The sequence below is a fragment of the Oncorhynchus tshawytscha genome, unplaced genomic scaffold (genome assembly GCF_018296145.1).
Source record: "Oncorhynchus tshawytscha isolate Ot180627B unplaced genomic scaffold, Otsh_v2.0 Un_contig_10183_pilon_pilon, whole genome shotgun sequence".
NCBI classification, from domain to species: domain Eukaryota; kingdom Metazoa; phylum Chordata; class Actinopteri; order Salmoniformes; family Salmonidae; genus Oncorhynchus; species Oncorhynchus tshawytscha.
In genome coordinates this window covers 25060-47401 of record NW_024609252.1, presented here as the reverse complement: position 1 = coordinate 47401, position 22342 = coordinate 25060, and the positions used below count along the sequence as shown (strand labels likewise).

General features: G+C 48.2%; 1 protein-coding gene across 1 annotated transcript in view; it reads left to right on the top strand.

Annotated features, from left to right (window-relative positions):
• Positions 1-22342, top strand: part of LOC121844485 (DNA topoisomerase 3-alpha-like) — a 45173-nt gene that overhangs the window by 2291 nt on the left and 20540 nt on the right. Inside the window, 9 exon segments of the mRNA XM_042314632.1 lie at positions 1450-1509; positions 1615-1688; positions 1778-1853; positions 3996-4104; positions 4202-4345; positions 10195-10365; positions 11122-11222; positions 21323-21397; positions 21489-21571. Of these exon segments, the coding sequence (XP_042170566.1) occupies positions 1450-1509; positions 1615-1688; positions 1778-1853; positions 3996-4104; positions 4202-4345; positions 10195-10365; positions 11122-11222; positions 21323-21397; positions 21489-21571 (893 nt within the window).

Here is a 22342-nt window from a genome sequence, read left to right as displayed (position 1 = left end):
GAGGGGCTGTCTGTCTATAATAAACTGTCTGTGTTTCAGAGTGAGGGGCTGTCTGTCTATAATAAACTGTCTGTGTTTCAGAGGGAGGGGCTGTCTGTCTATAATAAACTGTCTGTGTTTCAGAGGGAGGGGCTGTCTGTCTATAATAAACTGTCTGTGTTTCAGAGTGAGGGGCTGTCTGTCTATAATAAACTGTCTGTGTTTCAGAGTGAGGGGCTGTCTGTCTATAATAAACTGTCTGTGTTTCAGAGGGAGGGGCTGTCCGTCTATAATAAACTGTCTGTGTTTCAGAGGGAGGGGCTGTCTGTCTATAATAAACTGTCTGTGTTTCAGAGGGAGGGGCTGTCTGTCTATAATAAACTGTCTGTGTTTCAGAGTGAGGGGCTGTCTGTCTATAATAAACTGTCTGTGTTTCAGAGTGAGGGGCTGTCTGTCTATAATAAACTGTCTGTGTTTCAGAGTGAGGGGCTGTCTGTCTATAATAAACTGTCTGTGTTTCAGAGTGAGGGTCTGTCTGTCTATAATAAACTGTCTGTGTTTCAGAGGGAGGGGCTGTCTGTCTATAATAAACTGTCTGTGTTTCAGAGGGAGGGGCTGTCCGTCTATAATAAACTGTCTGTGTTTCAGAGGGAGGGGCTGTCTGTCTATAATAAACTGTCTGTTGTCTGTGTTTCAGAGTGAGGGGCTGTCTGTCTATAATAAACTGTCTGTGTTTCAGAGTGAGGGGCTGTCTGTCTATAATAAACTGTCTGTGTTTCAGAGTGAGGGGCTGTCTGTCTATAATAAACTGTCTGTGTTTCAGAGGAGGGGCTGTCTGTCTATAATAAACTGTCTGTTTTCAGAGTGAGGGGCTGTCTGTCTATAATAAACTGTCTGTTTCAGAGTGAGGGGCTGTCTGTCTATAATAAACTGTCTGTGTTTCAGAGTGAGGGGCTGTCTGTCTATAATAAACTGTCTGTTGTCTGTGTTTCAGAGGGAGGGGCTGTCTGTCTATAATAAACTGTCTGTTGTCTGTGTTTCAGAGTGAGGGGCTGTCTGTCTATAATAAACTGTCTGTGTTTCAGAGGGAGGGGCTGTCTGTCTATAATAAACTGTCTGTGTTTCAGAGGGAGGGGCTGTCCGTCTATAATAAACTGTCTGTGTTTCAGAGGGAGGGGCTGTCTGTCTATAATAAACTGTCTGTTGTCTGTGTTTCAGAGTGAGGGGCTGTCTGTCTATAATAAACTGTCTGTGTTTCAGAGGGAGGGGCTGTCCGTCTATAATAAACTGTCTGTGTTTCAGAGGGAGGGGCTGTCCGTCTATAATAAACTGTCTGTGTTTCAGAGGGAGGGGCTGTCTGTCTATAATAAACTGTCTGTGTTTCAGAGGGAGGGGCTGTCTGTCTATAATAAACTGTCTGTGTTTCAGAGGGAGGGGCTGTCTGTCTATAATAAACTGTCTGTGTTTCAGAGGGAGGGGCTGTCCGTCTATAATAAACTCTATGAGTATGAATACAACCTGTTTGGAAGGGTAAGTAGCAGCATGCAACACTACTCCTGCTCTATCCCGGGTGTGTTTGGGATTTGGTGGTGGCTCATTTTGTGTGTGTGTGTGTGTGTGTGTGTGTCCCTACAGAATGTGACGGTGTGTATGACGTCAGTTTCAGGTCATCTGTTGGGTCTGGAGTTCAAGGCTCAGTTCCAGAAATGGTGAGATTTACGACTTCTGTCATCGTACGACACCTCCTATAGTGCTCTCTCTCTGCGTGTGTAACTGTGTGTGTGTGTGTGTGTTCCAGGCACAGCTGTAATCCTGTCCTGTTGTTTGATGCGGAGGTGGAGAAGTATTGTCCTGAGAACTTTGTTCAGATCAAGGTAGTCTAGTTGAACGTACTGTTACTGTCTTCTGTCTTGAACTGTTACTGTCTTCTGTCTTGAACTGTTACTGTGGTTCTCTTCCTTTGATTGGACTCATTGGCATGTTGTTCAATGCTGCAATCATGCACTGACATAGAAAGAGTTTCTGAAAGAGTTTCTGAAAGACATAGAAAGAGTTTCTGAAAGAGTTTCTGAAAGACATAGAAAGAGTTTCTGAAAGACATAGAAAGAGTTTCTGAAAGACATAGAAAGAGTTTCTGAAAGACAGAGAAAGAGTTTCTGAAAGACAGAGAAAGAGTTTGTGAAAGACAGAGAAAGAGTTTGTGAAAGACAGAGAAAGAGTTTGTGAAAGAGTTTCTGAAAGACAGAGAAAGAGTTTCTGAAAGACATAGAAAGAGTTTCTGAAAGAGTTTCTGAAAGACATAGAAAGAGTTTCTGAAAGAGTTTCTGAAAGACATAGAAAGAGTTTCTGAAAGACATAGAAAGAGTTTCTGAAAGACATAGAAAGAGTTTCTGAAAGACATAGAAAGAGTTTCTGAAAGAGTTTCTGAAAGACATAGAAAGAGTTTCTGAAAGACATAGAAAGAGTTTCTGAAAGACATAGAAAGAGTTTCTGAAAGACATAGAAAGAGTTTCTGAAAGACATAGAAAGAGTTTCTGAAAGACATAGAATGAGTTTCTGAAAGAGTTTCTGAAAGACATAGAAAGAGTTTCTGAAAGACAGAGAAAGAGTTTCTGAAAGACAGAGAAAGAGTTTCTGAAAGACATAGAAAGAGTTTCTGAAAGAGTTTCTGAAAGACAGAGAAAGAGTTTCTGAAAGAGTTTCTGAAAGACATAGAAAGAGTTTCTGAAAGAGTTTCTGAAAGACAGAGAAAGAGTTTCTGAAAGACAGAGAATGAGTTTCTGAAAGAGTTTCTGAAAGACAGAGAAAGAGTTTCTGAAAGACAGAGAATGAGTTTCTGAAAGAGTTTCTGAAAGACAGAGAAAGAGTTTCTGAAAGAGTTTCTGAAAGACATAGAAAGAGTTTCTGAAAGAGTTTCTGAAAGACAGAGAAAGAGTTTCTGAAAGACAGAGAATGAGTTTCTGAAAGAGTTTCTGAAAGACATAGAAAGAGTTTCTGAAAGACATAGAAAGAGTTTCTGAAAGACATAGAAAGAGTTTCTGAAAGAGTTTCTGAAAGACATAGAAAGAGTTTCTGAAAGACATAGAAAGAGTTTCTGAAAGAGTTTCTGAAAGACAGAGAAAGAGTTTCTGAAAGACATAGAAAGAGTTTCTGAAAGAGTTTCTGAAAGACAGAGAAAGAGTTTCTGAAAGACAGAGAATGAGTTTCTGAAAGAGTTTCTGAAAGACAGAGAAAGAGTTTCTGAAAGACAGAGAATGAGTTTCTGAAAGAGTTTCTGAAAGACATAGAAAGAGTTTCTGAAAGAGTTTCTGAAAGACATAGAAAGAGTTTCTGAAAGACATAGAAAGAGTTTCTGAAAGACATAGAAAGAGTTTCTGAAAGAGTTTCTGAAAGACATAGAAAGAGTTTGTGAAAGACAGAGAAAGAGTTTCTGAAAGACAGAGAAAGAGTTTCTGAAAGACAGAGAAAGAGTGTCTGAAAGAGTTTCTGAAAGACAGAGAAAGAGTTTGTGAAAGACAGAGAAAGAGTTTCTGAAAGACATAGAAAGAGTTTCTGAAAGAGTTTCTGAAAGACAGAGAAAGAGTTTCTGAAAGACAGAGAAAGAGTTTCTGAAAGACAGAGAAAGAGTTTCTGAAAGAGTTTCTGAAAGACATAGAAAGAGTTTCTGAAAGACATAGAAAGAGTTTCTGAAAGACATAGAAAGAGTTTCTGAAAGACATAGAAAGAGTTTCTGAAAGACATAGAAAGAGTTTCTGAAAGACAGAGAATGAGTTTCTGAAAGAGTTTCTGAAAGACATAGAATGAGTTTCTGAAAGAGTTTCTGAAAGACAGAGAAAGAGTTTCTGAAAGACATAGAAAGATTCCGAAGACAGAAACGAACAAGCTTCTCAGTCTGATGTGTGTGTAACCTTGTCTCTGTGTGTGTGTGTCTCTCCCTGTGTGTGTGTAACCTTGTCTCTGTGTGTGTGTGTCTCTCCCTGTGTGTGTGTGTGGGGGTGTGTCTCTGTGTCTCCTAGCGGACCCTAGAGAGAGAGGTGAGTCAGTGCCAGGCGCTTGTCATCTGGACAGATTGTGACAGAGAGGGAGAGAACATCGGCTTTGAGGTGATAGACGTCTGCAAAGCAGGTACACACACACACACACACACACACACACACACTTGTGCACCTCTGGCTGGATAATGTGTGTTGTGATAGCAGTTGCCCCTCTCTCTGTGTTCCAGTCAAGCCCGGTGTGCAGGTGTTCCGTGCTCGGTTCTCTGAGATCACTCCCAACTCTATCAGGAGAGCATGTGACACGTTAACGGAACCAGACGGCAACGTCAGTGATGCTGTGGACGTCCGTCAGGAGCTGGACCTCAGGATAGGTAACACACACACTACACACACACTACACACTACACACACTATACACTACACACTACACACACTACACACTACACACACTACACACTACACACACTACACACACACTACACACTACACACACTACACACACTAACCAGACGGCAACAACAGTGATGCTGTGGACGTCCGTCAGGAGCTGGACCTCAGGATAGGTAACACACACTACACACCACACACTACACACACACACACACACACACACACACTACACACACTACACACACACTACACACTACAACTACACACTACACACACTACACACATCAACTAGATGTACACACTTAGTACACACACACTACACACACACACACACTACACACACTACACACACACACACACTACACACACACACACTACAAACACAACACACACTACACACTACACACACACACACACACACACACACACACACATCACACTACACACACACACACACACACACACACACACACTAGACACACACACACACACACACACACACACACACACACACACACACACACACACACACACACACACACTGACACACACTACACACACTACACACTACACACTACCTACACACGCACACTACACACACTACACAACTACACACACTACACACACACACTACCTACACACACACAACTACACACACACACACACAACTAGACACACACACACTAACACACTACACACACACACACACTACACACACACACTACACACTACACATTGACACACACTACACACACACACACTACATGTACACTGACACACTACACACATCAACTAGATGTACACACTACTTACACACACATACACACTACACACACACACACAAACACACTACACACACACACACTACACACACTAACCAGGCGGCAACGTCAGTGATGCTGTGGACGTCCGTCAGGAGCTGGACCTCAGGATAGGTAACACACACACACACCAAACACCACACACACACCCACTAGGGCTCTATAAAATCTACATCAACTAAATGTATTGACGTTAGTAGGGAATCAACTAGATGTATTGAACTTAGTAGGGAATCAACTAGATGTATTGACCTTAGTAGGGAATCAACTAGATGTATTGACCTTAGTAGGGAATCAACTAGATGTATTGACGTTAGTAGGGAATCAACTAGATGTATTGAACTTAGTAGGGAATCAACTAGATGTATTGACCTTAGTAGGGAATCAACTAGATGTATTGACGTTAGTAGGGAATCAACTAGATGTATTGACGTTAGTAGGGAATCAACTAGATGTATTGACGTTAGTAGGGAATCAACTAGATGTATTGAACTTAGTAGGGAATCAACTAGATGTATTGACCTTAGTAGGGAATCAACTAGATGTATTGACGTTAGTAGGGAATCAACTAGATGTATTGACGTTAGTAGGGAATCAACTAGATGTATTGACGTTAGTAGGGAATCAACTAGATGTATTGACGTTAGTAGGGAATCAACTAGATGTATTGACGTTAGTAGGGAATCAACTAGATGTATTGACGTTAGTAGGGAATCAACTAGATGTATTGACCTTAGTAGGGAATCAACTAGATGTATTGAACTTAGTAGGGAATCAACTACATGTATTGATCTTAGTAGGGAATCAACTAGATGTATTGACGTTAGTAGGGAATCAACTAGATGTATTGACGTTAGTAGGGAATCAACTAGATGTATTGACGTTAGTAGGGAATCAACTAGATGTATTGACGTTAGTAGGGAATCAACTAGATGTATTGACGTTAGTAGGGAATCAACTAGATGTATTGACCTTGGTAGGGAATCAACTAGATGTATTGACGTTAGTAGGGAATCAACTAGATGTATTGACGTTAGTAGGGAATCAACTAGATGTATTGAACTTGGTAGGGAATCATAATACATGAACAGAATTCATCAGTGATGGGTATTTCCTTGCAGCTTTCTGAAACAGGAATGTGAGTGTGTGTGTGTGTTTTTTGTGTGTGTGTGTGTGTGTTAGACAACCTGGTGTAGGCACACTTCCTGTAGCCGTTAGCAACATGATGCTAATGCTAACCTTCTTCCGATAGAGTTAAATGGGAACTACACAGTAGTCTATGGCTACATGGCAGAATATCGTCTTTTGTTATTTGCATCAATTTCGCAAACTCTGCAATCACATTATTGCTACAGAAACGTGGCTAACCTAACAGAAACGTGGCTAACCAAACAGAAACGTAGCTAACCAAACAGAAACGTGGCTAACCTAACAGAAACGTGGCTAACCTAACAGAAACGTGGCTAACAGAAACGTGGCTAACAGAAACGTGGCTAACCAAACAGAAACGTGGCTAACCAACAGAAACGTGGCTAACCAAACAGAAACGTAGCTAACAAACAGGCTAACAGAAACGTGGCTAAAACAGAAACGTGGCTAACCTAACAGAAACGTGGCTAACCAAACAGAAACGTGGCTAACCTAACAGAAACGTGGCTAACCAAACAGAAACGTGGCTAACCTAAAACGTGGCTAACCAAACAGAAACCTAACAGAAACGTGGCTAACCAAACAGAAACGTGGCTAACCAAACAGAAACGTGGCTAACCAAACAGAAACGTGGCTAACCAAACAGAAACGTGGCTAACCAAACGTGGCTAACCTAACAGAAACGTGGCTAACCTAACAGAAACGTGGCTAACCTAACCTAACAGAAACGTGGCTAACCTAACAGAAACGTGGAATGGGTAAACAGAAACGTGGCTAACCAAACAGAAACGTGGCTAACCAAACAGAAACGTAGCTAACCTAACAGAAACGTGGCTAACCAAACAGAAACATGGCTAACCTAACAGAAACGTAGCTAACCAAACAGAAACGTGGCTAACCAAACAGAAACGTGGCTAACCAAACAGAAACGTGGCTAACCAAACAGAAACGTGGCTAACCAAACAGAAACGTGGCTAACCAAACAGAAACGTGGCTAACCAAACAGAAACGTGGCTAACCAAAGAAACGTGGCTAACAGAAACGTGGCTAACCAAACAGAAACGTGGCTAACCTAACAGAAACGTGGCTAACCTAACAGAAACGTGGCTGACCTAACAGAAACGTGGCTAACCTAACAGAAACGTGGCTAACCTAACAGAAACGTGGCTAACCTAACAGAAACGTGGCTAACCTAACAGAAACGTGGCTAACCTAACAGAAACGTGGCTAACAGAAACGTGGCTAACCAAACAGAAACGTGGCTAACCTAACAGAAACGTGGCTAACCTAACAGAAACGTGGCTAACCAGAAACGTGGCTAACCAAACAGAAACGTGGCTAACCTAACAGAAACGTGGCTAACCTAACAGAAACGTGGCTAACCAAACAGAAACGTGGCTAACCAAACAGAAACGTGGCTAACCAAACAGAAACGTGGCTAACCTAACAGAAACGTGGCTAACCTAACAGAAACGTGGCTAACCTAACAGAAACGTGGCTAACCAAACAGAAACGTAACCTAACAGAAACGTGGCTAACCAAGAGAAACGTGGCTAACAGAAACGTGGCTAACCAAACAGAAACGTGGCTAACCAAACAGAAACGTAGCTAACCAAACAGAAACGTGGCTAACCAAACAGAAACGTAGCTAACCAAACAGAAACGTGGCTAACAGAAACGTGGCTAACCAAACAGAAACGTGGCTAACCAAACAGAAACGTGGCTAACCAAACAGAAACGTGGCTAACAGAAACGTGGCTAACCTAACAGAAACGTGGCTAACCAAACAGAAACGTAACCTAACCAAACAGAAACGTGGCTAACAGAAACGTGGCTAACCTAACAGAAACGTGGCTAACCTAACAGAAACGTGGCTAACAGAAACGTGGCTAACAGAAACGTGGCTAACCTAACAGAAACGTGGCTAACCTAACAGAAACGTAGCTAACCTAAACAGAAACGTGGCTAACAGAAACGTGGCTAACAGAAACGTGGCTAACCAAACAGAAACGTGGCTAACCAAACAGAAACGTGGCTAACCAAACAGAAACGTGGCTAACCTAACAGAAAACGTGGCTAACCAAACAAAACTAAACAGAAACGTGGCTAACCTAACAGAAACGTGGCTAACCTAACAGAAACGTGGCTAACCAGAAACAGCCAAACAGAAACGTGGCTAACAGAAACGTGGCTAACAGAAACGTAGCTAACCAACAGAAACGTGGCTAACAGAAACGTAGCTAACCAAACAGAAACGTGGCTAACAGAAACGTGGCTAACCAAACAGAAACGTGGCTAACCAAACAGAAACGTGGCTAACAGAAACGTGGCTAACCTAACAGAAACGTGGCTAACCTAACAGAAACGTGGCTAACCTAACAGAAACGACGGTCTCTTCCAGATGGGCACTTGCATTAAAGGGTAACTACACCCTGTTTCAAATATATATATACTGATGAAACAGTCAGTTCACACACAGCTATATACTGATGAAACAGTCAGTTCACACACAGCTATATACTGATGAAACAGTCAGATCACACAGCTATATACTGATGAAACAGTCAGTTCACACAGCTATATACTGATGAAACAGTCAGATCACACAGCTATATACTGATGAAACAGTCAGTTCACACAGCTATATACTGATGAAACAGTCAGTTCACACAGCTATATACTGATGAAACAGTCAGTTCACACAGCTATATACTGATGAAACAGTCAGTTCACACAGCTATATACTGATGAAACAGTCAGTTCACACAGCTATATACTGATTAAACAGTCAGATCACAGGTTGCTAGGCTCACGACTCAGAGTTGTCGACTTCCTCTCCTCGTGAACTTTCACCTTTCCTTCATTGAACTGATAACACAAGGCTGGTGAAAGCTCTGTCTTTTCTCCTCATCCCTCTCCTCATCCCTCTCCTCATCCCTCTCCTCTCTCCTCATCCCTCTCTCCTCATCCCTCTCCTCATCCCTCTCCTCTCTCCTCATCCCTCTCCTCTCTCCTCATCCCTCTCCTCATCCCTCTCTCCTCATCCTATCTCTCCTCATCCCTTCCTCTCCTCATCCCTCTCCTCTCTCCTCATCCCTCTCTCCTCATCCCTCTCCTCTCCCCTCATCCCTCTCTCCTCATCCCTCTCCTCATCCCTCATCCCTCTCTCATCCCTCTCCTCATCCCTCTCCTCATCCCTCTCCTCATCCCTCTCCTCATCCCTCTCCCTCATCCCTCTCCTCATCCCTCTCCTCTCCTCATCCCTCTCCTCTCTCCTCATCCCTCTCCTCATCCCTCTCCCTCATCCCTCTCCTCATCCTCTCTCCTCTCCTCATCCCTCTCCTCATCCTCATCCCTCATCCCTCTCTCTCATCCCTCTCCTCTCTCCTCATCCCTCCCCTCATCCCTCTCCTCATCCCTCTCCTCCCTCTCCCTCATCCCTCTCCTCTCCCTCATCCCTCTCTCCTCTCCTCATCCCTCTCTCCTCATCCCTCTCCTCATCCCTCTCCTCTCTCCTCATCCCTCTCCTCATCCCTCTCATCCCTCATCCCTCTCCTCATCCCTCCCTCCCTCTCCTCATCCCTCTCCTCTCCCTCATCCCTCTCCTCTCTCCTCATCCCTCTCCTCTCTCCTCATCCCTCTCCTCCCTCTCCTCATCCCTCTCTCCTCTCCTCATCCCTCTCTCCTCTCTCCTCATCCCTCCCTCTCCTTTCTCCTCATCCCTCTCCTCTCTCCTCATCCCTCTCTCTCTCTCCTCATCCCTCTCTCCTCTCTCCTCATCCCTCTCTCCTCTCTCCTCATCCCTCTCTCCTCTCTCCTCATCCCTCTCTCCTTTCTCCTCATCCCCCTCATCTCTCCAGGTGCATCGTTTACCAGGTTCCAGACACTCCGCCTCCAGAAGACCTTCCCTGCCTCGTTGGCCAATCAGCTGATCTCGTATGGCAGTTGTCAGTTCCCTACGCTGGGATTCGTTGTGGAACGTTTCAAATCCATCCAGGCATTTATACCGGAGACATTCTACAAGATCAGAGGTACACACACACACACACACACACACACACACACACACACACACACACACACACACACATATCAAAACAATTTTAGTAATAATTGTGGTTTGTGTGTGTGTGTGTGTTTGTGTGTGTGTGTGTGTGTGTGTGTGTGTGTGTGTGTGTGTGTGTGTGTCTGTGTGTCTGTGTGTGTGTGTGTGTGTGTGTGTGTGTGTGTGTGTCTGTGTGTGTGTGTGTGTGTGTGTGTGTGTGTGTGTGTGTGTGTGTGTGTGTGTGTGTGTGTGTGTGTGTGTGTGTGTGTGTGTGTGTGTGTGTGTGTGTGTGTGTGTGTGTGTGTGTGTGTGTGTGTGTGTGTGTGTGTGTGTGTGTGTGTGTCTGTGTGTGTGTGTGTGTGTGTGTGTGTGTGTGTGTGTCTGTGTGTGTGTGTGTGTGTGTGTGTGTGTGTGTGTCTGTGTGTGTGTGTGTGTCTGTGTGTGTGTGTGTGTGTGTGTGTGTGTGTGTCTGTGTGTCTGTGTGTGTGTGTGTGTGTGTGTGTGTGTGTGTGTGTCTGTGTGTGTGTGTGTGTGTGTGTGTGTGTGTGTGTGTGTCTGTGTGTGTGTGTGTGTCTGTGTGTGTGTGTGTGTGTGTGTGTGTGTGTGTGTGTGTGTGTGTGTGTGTGTGTGTGTGTGTGTGTGTCTGTGTGTGTGTGTGTGTGTGTGTGTGTGTGTGTGTGTGTGTGTGTGTGTGTGTGTGTGTGTGTGTGTGTGTGTGTGTCTGTGTGTGTGTGTGTGTCAGTCCTCCATGAGGTAGAGGAGGAATCAGTAGAGTTCAGCTGGAAGAGGAACAGACTGTTCAACCACACAGCCTGTCTAGTGATCTACCAGATCTGTCTGGAGGTAGGAGGGGTCTGTCTGTCTGTCTGTCTGTCTAGTGATCTACCAGATCTGTCTGGAGGTAGGAGGGGTGTCTGTCTGTCTAGTGATCTACCAGATCTGTATGGAGGTAGGAGGGGGTCTGTCTGTCTGTCTGTCTAGTGATCTACCAGATCTGTCTGGAGGTAGGAGGGGTGTCTGTCTGTCTAGTGATCTACCAGATCTGTCTGGAGGTAGGAGGGGTGTCTGTCTGTCTGTCTGGAGGTAGGAGGGGTGTCTGTCTGTCTGTCTGTCTAGTGATCTACCAGATCTGTCTGGAGGTAGGAGGGGTCTGTCTGTGTCTGTCTAGTGATCTACCAGATCTGTCTGGAGGTAGGAGGGGTGTCTGTCTGTCTGTCTGTAGTGATCTACTGATCTGTCTGGAGGTAGGAGGGGTGTCTGTCTGTCTGTCTGTCTAGTGATCTACCAGATCTGTCTGGAGGTAGGAGGGGGTCTGTCTGTCTGTCTGTCTAGTGATCTACCAGATCTGTCTGGAGGTAGGAGGGGTGTCTGTCTGTCTAGTCTGATCTGTCTGGATCTGTCTGGTCTAGTGATCTACCAGATCTGTCTGGAGGTAGGGGGTGTCTGTCTGTCTGATCTACCAGATCTGTCTGTCTGTGAGTGATCTACCAGATCTGTCTGGAGGTAGGAGGGGTGTCTGTCTGTCTGTCTGTCTAGTGATCTACCAGATCTGTCTGGAGGTAGGAGGGGTGTCTGTCTGTCTAGTGATCTACCAGATCTGTCTGGAGGTAGGAGGGGTCTGTCTGTCTGTCTGTCTAGTGATCTACCAGATCTGTCTGGAGGTAGGAGGGGTGTCTGTCTGTGTCTAGTGATCTACCAGATCTGTCTGGAGGTAGGAGGGGTGTCTGTCTGTCTGTCTAGTGATCTACCAGATCTGTCTGGAGGTAGGAGGGGTGTCTGTCTGTCTGTCTGTCTGTCTAGTGATCTACCAGATCTGTCTGGAGGTAGGAGGGGTGTCTGTCTGTCTGTGTCTAGTGATCTACCAGATCTGTCTGGAGGTAGGAGGGGTGTCTGTCTGTCTGCCTGTCTAGTGATCTACCAGATCTGTCTGGAGGTAGGAGGGGTGTCTGTCTGTCTGTCTGTCTAGTGATCTACCAGATCTGTCTGGAGGTAGGAGGGGTGTCTGTCTGTCTGTCTAGTGATCTACCAGATCTGTCTGGAGGTAGGAGGGGTGTCTGTCTGTCTGGAGGTAGGAGGGGTGTCTGTCTGTCTGTCTAGTGATCTACCAGATCTGTCTGGAGGTAGGAGGGGTGTCTGTCTGTCTAGTGATCTACCTGATCTGTCTGGAGGTAGGAGGGGTGTCTGTCTGTCTGTCTGTCTAGTGATCTACCAGATCTGTCTGGAGGTAGGAGGAGGGGTGTCTGTCTGTCTGTCTGTCTAGTGATCTACCAGATCTGTGGGAGGTAGGAGGGGTGTCTGTCTGCCTGTCTAGTGATCTACCAGATCTGTCTGGAGGTAGGAGGGGGTCTGTCTGTCTGTCTGTCTAGTGATCTACCAGATCTGTCTGGAGGTAGGAGGGGTGTCTGTCTGTCTGTCTGTCTGTGATCTACCAGATCTGTCTGGAGGTAGGAGGGGTGTCTGTCTGTCTAGTGATCTACCAGATCTGTCTGGAGGTAGGAGGGGTGTCTGTCTGTCTGTCTGTCTAGTGATCTACCAGATCTGTCTGGAGGTAGGAGGGGTGTCTGTCTGTCTGTCTGTCTAGTGATCTACCAGATCTGTCTGGAGGTAGGAGGGGTGTCTGTGTCTGTCTGTCTAGTGATCTACCAGATCTGTCTGGAGGTAGGAGGGGTGTCTGTCTGTCTGTCTGTCTAGTGATCTACCAGATCTGTCTGGAGGTAGGAGGGGTGTCTGTCTGTCTGTCTAGTGATCTACCAGATCTGTCTGGAGGTAGGAGGGGTGTCTGTCTGTCTGGAGGTAGGAGGGGGTCTGTCTGTCTAGTGATCTACCAGATCTGTCTGGAGGTAGGAGGGGTGTCTGTCTGTCTGTCTGTCTGTCTGTGATCTACCAGATCTGTCTGGAGGTAGGAGGGGGTCTGTCTGTCTGTCTGTGATCTACCAGATCTGTCTGGAGGTAGGAGGGGTGTCTGTCTGTCTAGTGATCTACCAGATCTGTCTGGAGGTAGGAGGGGTGTCTGTCTGTCTGTCTGTCTAGTGATCTACCAGATCTGTCTGGAGGTAGGAGGGGTGTCTGTCTGCCTGTCTAGTGATCTACCAGATCTGTCTGGAGGTAGGAGGGGTGTCTGTCTGTCTGTCTGGAGGTAGGAGGGGGTCTGTCTGTCTGTCTAGTGATCTACCAGATCTGTCTGGAGGTAGGAGGGGTGTCTGTCTGTCTAGTGATCTACCAGATCTGTCTGGAGGTAGGAGGGGGTCTGTCTGTCTGTCTAGTGATCTACCAGATCTGTCTGGAGGTAGGAGGGGTGTCTGTCTGTCTAGTGATCTACCAGATCTGTCTGGAGGTAGGAGGGGTGTCTGTCTGTCTAGTGATCTACCAGATCTGTCTGGAGGTAGGAGGGGTGTCTGTCTGTCTGTGAGGTCTGTCTGGAGGAGGGGGGTGTCTGTCTGTCTGTCTGTGATCTACCAGATCTGTCTGGAGGTAGGAGGGGTGTCTGTCTGTCTGGAGGTAGGAGGGGGTCTGTCTGTCTAGTGATCTACCAGATCTGTCTGGAGGTAGGAGGGGTGTCTGTCTGTCTAGTGATCTACCAGATCTGTCTGGAGGTAGGAGGGGGTCTGTCTGTCTGTCTGGAGTGATCTACCAGATCTGTCTGGAGGTAGGAGGGGGTGTCTGTCTGTCTGTCTAGTGATCTACCAGATCTGTCTGGAGGTAGGAGGGGTGTCTGTCTGTCTGTGATCTACCAGATCTGTCTGGAGGTAGGAGGGGTGTCTGTCTGTCTGTCTGTCTGTAGGTAGGGGTGTCTGTCTGTCTGTCTGGAGGTAGGAGGGGTGTCTGTCTGTCTGTCTGTCTAGTGATCTACCAGATCTGTCTGGAGGTAGGAGGGGTGGGTCTGTCTGTCTGTCTAGTGATCTACCAGATCTGTCTGGAGGTAGGAGGGGTGTCTGTCTGTCTGCCTGTCTAGTGATCTACCAGATCTGTCTGGAGGTAGGAGGGGTGTCTGTCTGTCTGTGATCTACCAGATCTGTCTGGAGGTAGGAGGGGTGTCTGTCTGTGTCTGTCTAGTGATCTACCAGATCTGTCTGGAGGTAGGAGGGGTGTCTGTCTGTCTAGTGATCTGTCCAGATCTGTCTGGAGGTAGGAGGGGTGTCTGTCTGTCTGTCTGTCTAGTGATCTACCAGATCTGTCTGGAGGTAGGAGGGGTGTCTGTCTGCCTGTCTGTCTGTGATCTACCAGATCTGTCTGGAGGTAGGAGGGGTGTCTGTCTGTCTAGTGATCTACCAGATCTGTCTGGAGGTAGGAGGGGTGTCTGTCTGTCTAGTGATCTACCAGATCTGTCTGGAGGTAGGAGGGGTGTCTGTCTGTCTGTCTGTCTAGTGATCTACCAGATCTGTCTGGAGGTAGGAGGGGTGTCTGTCTGTCTGTGATCTACCTGTCTGATCTGTCTGGAGGTAGGAGGGGTGTCTGTCTGTCTGTGTGGAGGTAGGAGGGGTGTCTGTCTGTCTGTCTAGTGATCTACCAGATCTGTCTGGAGGTAGGAGGGGTGTCTGTCTGTCTAGTGATCTACCAGATCTGTCTGGAGGTAGGAGGGGTGTCTGTCTGTCTAGTGATCTACCAGATCTGTCTGGAGGTAGGAGGGGTGTCTGTCTGTCTGTCTAGTGATCTACCAGATCTGTCTGGAGGTAGGAGGGGTGTCTGTCTGTCTGTCTAGTGATCTACCAGATCTGTCTGGAGGTAGGAGGGGTGTCTGTCTGTCTAGTGATCTACCAGATCTGTCTGGAGGTAGGAGGGGTGTCTGCCTGTCTGTCTGTGATCTACCAGATCTGTCTGGAGGTAGGAGGGGTGTCTGTCTGTCTGTCTGTCTAGTGATCTACCAGATCTGTCTGGAGGTAGGAGGGGTGTCTGTCTGTCTGTGATCTACCAGATCTGTCTGGAGGTAGGAGGGGTGTCTGTCTGTCTGTCTAGTGATCTACCAGATCTGTCTGGAGGTAGGAGGGGTGTCTGTCTGTCTGTCTGTCTAGTGATCTACCAGATCTGTCTGGAGGAGGTAGGAGGGGTGTCTGTCTGTCTGTCTAGTGATCTACCAGATCTGTCTGGAGGTAGGAGGGGTGTCTGTCTGTCTGTCTGATCTACCAGATCTGTCTGGAGGTAGGAGGGGTGTCTGTCTGTCTGTCTGTCTAGTGATCTACCAGATCTGTCTGGAGAGGTAGGAGGGGTGTCTGTCTGTCTGTCTGTCTAGTGATCTACCAGATCTGTCTGGAGGTAGGAGGGGTGTCTGTCTGTCTGTCTGTCTAGTGATCTACCAGATCTGTCTGGAGGTAGGAGGGGTGTCTGTCTGTCTGTCTGTCTAGTGATCTACCAGATCTGTCTGGAGGTAGGAGGGGTGTCTGTCTGTCTAGTGATCTACCAGATCTGTCTGGAGGTAGGAGGGGTGTCTGTCTGTCTGTCTGTCTAGTGATCTACCAGATCTGTCTGGAGGTAGGAGGGGTGTCTGTCTGTCTGTCTGTCTAGTGATCTACCAGATCTGTCTGGAGGTAGGAGGGGTGTCTGTCCTGTCTAGTGATCTACCAGATCTGTGTGGAGGTAGGAGGGGGTCTGTCTGTCTGTCTGTCTAGTGATCTACCAGATCTGTCTGGAGGTAGGAGGGGGTCTGTCTGTCTAGTGATCTACCAGATCTGTCTGGAGGTAGGAGGGGTGTCTGTCTGTCTAGTGATCTACCAGATCTGTGTGGAGGTAGGAGGGGTGTCTGTCTGTCTGTCTGTCTAGTGATCTACCAGATCTGTATGGAGGTAGGAGGGGTGTCTGTCTGTCTGTCTAGTGATCTACCAGATCTGTCTGGAGGTAGGAGGGGTGTCTGTCTGTCTGTCTGTCTAGTGATCTACCAGATCTGTCTGGAGGTAGGAGGGGTGTCTGTCTGTCTAGTGATCTACCAGATCTGTCTGGAGGTAGGAGGGGTGTCTGTCTGTCTGTCTGTCTAGTGATCTACCAGATCTGTCTGGAGGTAGGAGGGGTGTCTGTCTGTCTAGTGATCTACCAGATCTGTCTGGAGGTAGGAGGGGTGTCTGTCTGTCTAGTGATCTACCAGATCTGTGTGGAGGTAGGAGGGGTGTCTGTCTGTCTGTCTGTGATCTACCAGATCTGTCTGGAGGTAGGAGGGGTGTCTGTCTGTCTGTCTGTCTAGTGATCTACCAGATCTGTCTGGAGGTAGGAGGGGTGTCTGTCTGTCTGGAGGTAGGAGGGGGTCTGTCTGTCTAGTGATCTACCAGATCTGTCTGGAGGTAGGAGGGGTGTCTGTCTGTCTGTGATCTACCAGATCTGTCTGGAGGTAGGAGGGGGTCTGTCTGTCTAGTGATCTACCAGATCTGTCTGGAGGTAGGAGGGGTGTCTGTCTGTCTAGTGATCTACCAGATCTGTCTGGAGGTAGGAGGGGTGTCTGTCTGTGATCTACCAGATCTGTCTGGAGGTAGGAGGGGTGTCTGTCTGTCTGGAGGTAGGAGGGGTGTCTGCCTGTCTGTCTGTGATCTACCAGATCTGTCTGGAGGTAGGAGGGGTGTCTGTCTGTCTGGAGGTAGGAGGGGGTCTGTCTGTCTAGTGATCTACCAGATCTGTCTGGAGGTAGGAGGGGTGTCTGTCTGTCTGTGATCTACCAGATCTGTCTGGAGGTAGGAGGGGGTCTGTCTGTCTAGTGATCTACCAGATCTGTCTGGAGGTAGGAGGGGTGTCTGTCTGTCTGTGATCTACCAGATCTGTGTGGAGGTAGGAGGGGTGTCTGTCTGTCTAGTGATCTACCAGATCTGTCTGGAGGTAGGAGGGGTGTCTGTCTGTCTGTCTAGGAGGTAGGAGGGGTGTCTGTCTGTCTGTCTGGAGGTAGGAGGGGTGTCTGTCTGTCTGTCTGTCTAGTGATCTACCAGATCTGTCTGGAGGTAGGAGGGGTGTCTGCCTGTGTCTAGTGATCTACCAGATCTGTCTGGAGGTAGGAGGGGTGTCTGTCTGTCTGCCTGTCTAGTGATCTACCAGATCTGTCTGGAGGTAGGAGGGGTGTCTGTCTGTCTAGTGATCTACCAGATCTGTCTGGAGGTAGGAGGGGGTCTGTCTGTCTAGTGATCTACCAGATCTGTCTGGAGGTAGGAGGGGTGTCTGTCTGTCTAGTGATCTACCAGATCTGTCTGGAGGTAGGAGGGTGTCTGTCTGTCTGTCTGTCTAGTGATCTACCAGATCTGTCTGGAGGTAGGAGGGGTGTCTGTCTGTCTGTCTAGTGATCTACCAGATCTGTCTGGAGGTAGGAGGGGTGTCTGTCTGCCTGTCTAGTGATCTACCAGATCTGTCTGGAGGTAGGAGGGGTGTCTGTCTGTCTAGTGATCTACCAGATCTGTCTGGAGGTAGGAGGGGTGTCTGTCTGTCTAGTGATCTACCAGATCTGTCTGGAGGTAGGAGGGGTGTCTGTCTGTCTGTCTGGAGGTAGGAGGGGTGTCTGTCTGTCTGTCTGATCTACCAGATCTGTCTGGAGGTAGGAGGGGTGTCTGTCTGTCTGTCTGGAGGTAGGAGGGGTGTCTGTCTGTCTGTCTGGAGGTAGGAGGGGTGTCTGTCTGTCTGTCTGTCTAGTGATCTACCAGATCTGTCTGGAGGTAGGAGGGGTGTCTGTCTGTCTAGTGATCTACCAGATCTGTCTGGAGGTAGGAGGGTCTGTGTCTGCCTGTCTAGTGATCTACCAGATCTGTCTGGAGGTAGGAGGGGTGTCTGCCTGTCTGTCTGTCTAGTGATCTACCAGATCTGTCTGGAGGTAGGAGGGGTGTCTGTCTGTCTGTGATCTACCAGATCTGTCTGGAGGTAGGAGGGGTGTCTGTCTGTCTGTCTAGTGATCTACCAGATCTGTCTGGAGGTAGGAGGGGTGTCTGTCTGTCTGTCTGTCTAGTGATCTACCAGATCTGTCTGGAGGTAGGAGGGGTGTCTGTCTGTCTGGAGATCTGGAGGGGTCTCTGTCTGTCTGGAGGTAGGAGGGGTGTCTGTCTGTCTGTCTGTCTAGTGATCTACCAGATCTGTCTGGAGGTAGGAGGGGGGTCTGTCTGTCTGTGATCTACCAGATCTGTCTGGAGGTAGGAGGGGTGTCTGTCTGTCTAGTGATCTACCAGATCTGTCTGGAGGTAGGAGGGGGTCTGTCTGTGTCTAGTGATCTACCAGATCTGTCTGGAGGTAGGAGGGGTGTCTGTCTGTCTAGTGATCTACCAGATCTGTCTGGAGGTAGGAGGGGTGTCTGTCTGTCTAGTGATCTACCAGATCTGTCTGGAGGTAGGAGGGGTGTCTGTCTGTCTGGAGATAGGAGGGGTGTCTGTCTGTCTGGAGGTAGGAGGGGTGTCTGTCTGTCTGTCTGTCTAGTGATCTACCAGATCTGTCTGGAGGTAGGAGGGGTGTCTGTCTGTCTAGTGATCTACCAGATCTGTCTGGAGGTAGGAGGGGTGTCTGTCTGTCTGTCTAGTGATCTACCAGATCTGTCTGGAGGTAGGAGGGGTGTCTGTCTGTCTGGAGGTAGGAGGGGTGTCTGTCTGTCTGTCTGTCTAGTGATCTACCAGATCTGTCTGGAGGTAGGAGGGGTGTCTGTCTGTCTGTCTGTCTAGTGATCTACCAGATCTGTCTGGAGGTAGGAGGGGTGTCTGTCTGTCTGTCTAGTGATCTACCAGATCTGTCTGGAGGTAGGAGGGGTGTCTGTCTGTCTGCCTGTCTAGTGATCTACCAGATCTGTCTGGAGGTAGGAGGGGTGTCTGTCTGTCTGTCTGTCTGTCTAGTGATCTACCAGATCTGTCTGGAGGTAGGAGGGGTGTCTGTCTGTCTGTCTGTCTGTCTAGTGATCTACCAGATCTGTCTGGAGGTAGGAGGGGGTCTGTCTGTCTGGAGGTAGGAGGGGGTCTGTCTGTCTGTCTGTCTAGTGATCTACCAGATCTGTCTGGAGGTAGGAGGGGTGTCTGTCTGTCTGTCTAGTGATCTACCAGATCTGTCTGGAGGTAGGAGGGGTGTCTGTCTGCCTGTCTAGTGATCTACCAGATCTGTCTGGAGGTAGGAGGGGTGTCTGTCTGTCTGTCTGTCTGTCTGTCTAGTGATCTACCAGATCTGTCTGGAGGTAGGAGGGGTGTCTGTCTGTCTGCCTGTCTAGTGATCTACCAGATCTGTCTGGAGGTAGGAGGGGTGTCTGTCTGTCTGGAGGTAGGAGGGGTGTCTGTCTGGAGGTAGGAGGGGTGTGTCTGCCTGTCTAGTGATCTACCAGATCTGTGTGGAGGTAGGAGGGGGTCTGTCTGTCTTGAGGTAGGAGGGGTGTCTGCCTGTCTAGTGATCTACCAGATCTGTCTGGAGGTAGGAGGGGGTCTGTCTGTCTGTCTGGAGGTAGGAGGGGTGTCTGCCTGTCTAGTGATCTACCAGATCTGTGTGGAGGTAGGAGGGGTGTCTGTCTGTCTGCCTGTCTAGTGATCTACCAGATCTGTCTGGAGGTAGGAGGGGTGTCTGTCTGTCTGTCTGTCTAGTGATCTACCAGATCTGTCTGGAGGTAGGAGGGGTGTCTGTCTGTCTGCCTGTCTAGTGATCTACCAGATCTGTCTGGAGGTAGGAGGGGTGTCTGTCTGTCTGTCTGTCTAGTGATCTACCAGATCTGTCTGGAGGTAGGAGGGGTGTCTGTCTGTCTGCCTGTCTAGTGATCTTCCAGATCTGTCTGGAGGTAGGAGGGGTGTCTGTCTGTCTGGAGGTAGGAGGGTGTCTGTCTGGAGGTAGGAGGGGTGTCTGCCTGTCTAGTGATCTACCAGATCTGTGTGGAGGTAGGAGGGGGTCTGTCTGTCTGGAGGTAGGAGGGGTGTCTGCCTGTCTAGTGATCTACCAGATCTGTCTGGAGGTAGGAGGGGGTCTGTCTGTCTGGAGGTAGGAGGGGGGGTGTCTGCCTGTCTGTCTGTCTAGTGATCTACCAGATCTGTGTGGAGGTAGGAGGGGTGTCTGTCTGTCTGCCTGTCTAGTGATCTACCAGATCTGTCTGGAGGTAGGAGGGGTGTCTGTCTGGAGGTAGGAGGGGGGTCTGTCTGTATGGAGGTAGGAGGGGTGTCTGCCTGTCTAGTGATCTACCAGATCTGTGTGGAGGTAGGAGGGGTGTCTGTCTGTCTGCCTGTCTAGTGATCTACCAGATCTGTGTGGAGGTAGGAGGGGTGTCTGTCTGTGTGTCTAGTGATCTACCAGATCTGTCTGGAGGTAGGAGGGGTGTCTGCCTGTGTCTAGTGATCTACCAGATCTGTCTGGAGGTAGGAGGGGTGTCTGCCTGTCTAGTGATCTACCAGATCTGTCTGGAGGTAGGAGGGGTGTCTGTCTGTCTGTCTGTCTGTATGGAGGTAGGAGGGGTGTCTGTCTGTCTGCCTGTCTAGTGATCTACCAGATCTGTCTGGAGGTAGGAGGGGTGTCTGTCTGTCTGTCTGTCTGTATGGAGGTAGGAGGGGGTCTGTCTGTCTGTCTGCATGGAGGTAGGAGGGGTGTCTGTCTGTCTGCATGGAGGTAGGAGGGGGTCTGTCTGTCTGCCTGTCTAGTGATCTACCAGATCTGTATGGAGGTAGGAGGGGTGTCTGTCTGTCTGCCTGTCTAGTGATCTACCAGATCTGTATGGAGGTAGGAGGGGTGTCTGTCTGTCTGTCTGCATGGAGGTAGGAGGGGTGTCTGTCTGTCTGTCTGTCTGTCTGCCTGTCTAGTGATCTACCAGATCTGTATGGAGGTAGGAGGGGTCTGTCTGTCTGTCTGTCTAGTGATCTACCAGATCTGTATGGAGGTAGGAGGGGTGTCTGTCTGTCTGCCTGTCTAGTGATCTACCAGATCTGTATGGAGGTAGGAGGGGTGTCTGTCTGTCTGTCTGCATGGAGATTTTTGAATATGTTACTGACTCTATTAAATACTAATCTTAACTGTTACGGTGATGATGATGTAATGACCTGAATTCCTAGGATCCCATAGCAACCGTCACCTCGGTAACCAGTAAACCCAAAAGCAAGTGGAGGCCGCTGCCCCTGGACACAGTGGTGAGGACACATGCCACGTATATATATATACACACACTCACTTTCTGTCTATTGACCAATGGTCTGCCTGTGTTGTTGTCTGGTCCAATAGGAAATGGAGAAGCTGGTTTCCAGGAAGTTGAGAATCGGCGCCAAAGAGACCATGAAAATCGCTGAGAAACTATACACACAGGGGTAAGGGTTTTCCCTAGTCCCTACTCCTTAAACCCTAGTCCCTACTCCCTAAACCTTAGACCCTACTCCCTAAACCCTAGTCCCTACCTAGACCCTACTCCCTAAACCTTAAACCCCAACTCCCTAAACCCAAGTCCCTACTCCCTAAACCTTAGACCCAAAACCCTAATCCCTAAACCCTAAACCCTACTCCCTAAACCTTAGACCCTAAACCCTACTCCCTAAACCTTAGACCCTAAACCCTAGTCCCTACTCCCTAAACCTTAGACCCTAAACCTTAGACCCTACTCCCTAAACCTTAGACCCTAAACCTTAGACCCTAAACTTAGTCCCTACTCCCTAAACCTGAGACCCTAAACCCTGGTCCCTACTCCCTAAACCTGAGACCCTAAACCCTACTCCATAAACCTTAGACACTAAACCCTATTCCCTACTCCCTAAATCTTAGACCCTAAACCCTACTCACTAAACCTTAGACCCTAAACCCTAGTCCCTACTCCCTAAACCCTAGTCCCTACTCCCTAAATCTTAGTCCCTACTCCCTAAACCTTAGACCCTACTCCCTAAAACCTAGTCCCTACCTAGTCCCTACTCCCTAAACCTTAAACCCTACTCCCTAAACCCAAGTCCCTACTCCCTAAACCTTAGACCCAAAACCCTACTCCCTAAACCTTAGACCCTAAACCCTAGTCCCTACTCCCTAAACCTTAGACCCTAAACCCTACTCCCTAAACCTTAGTCCCTACTCCCTAAACCTTAGACCCTAAACCC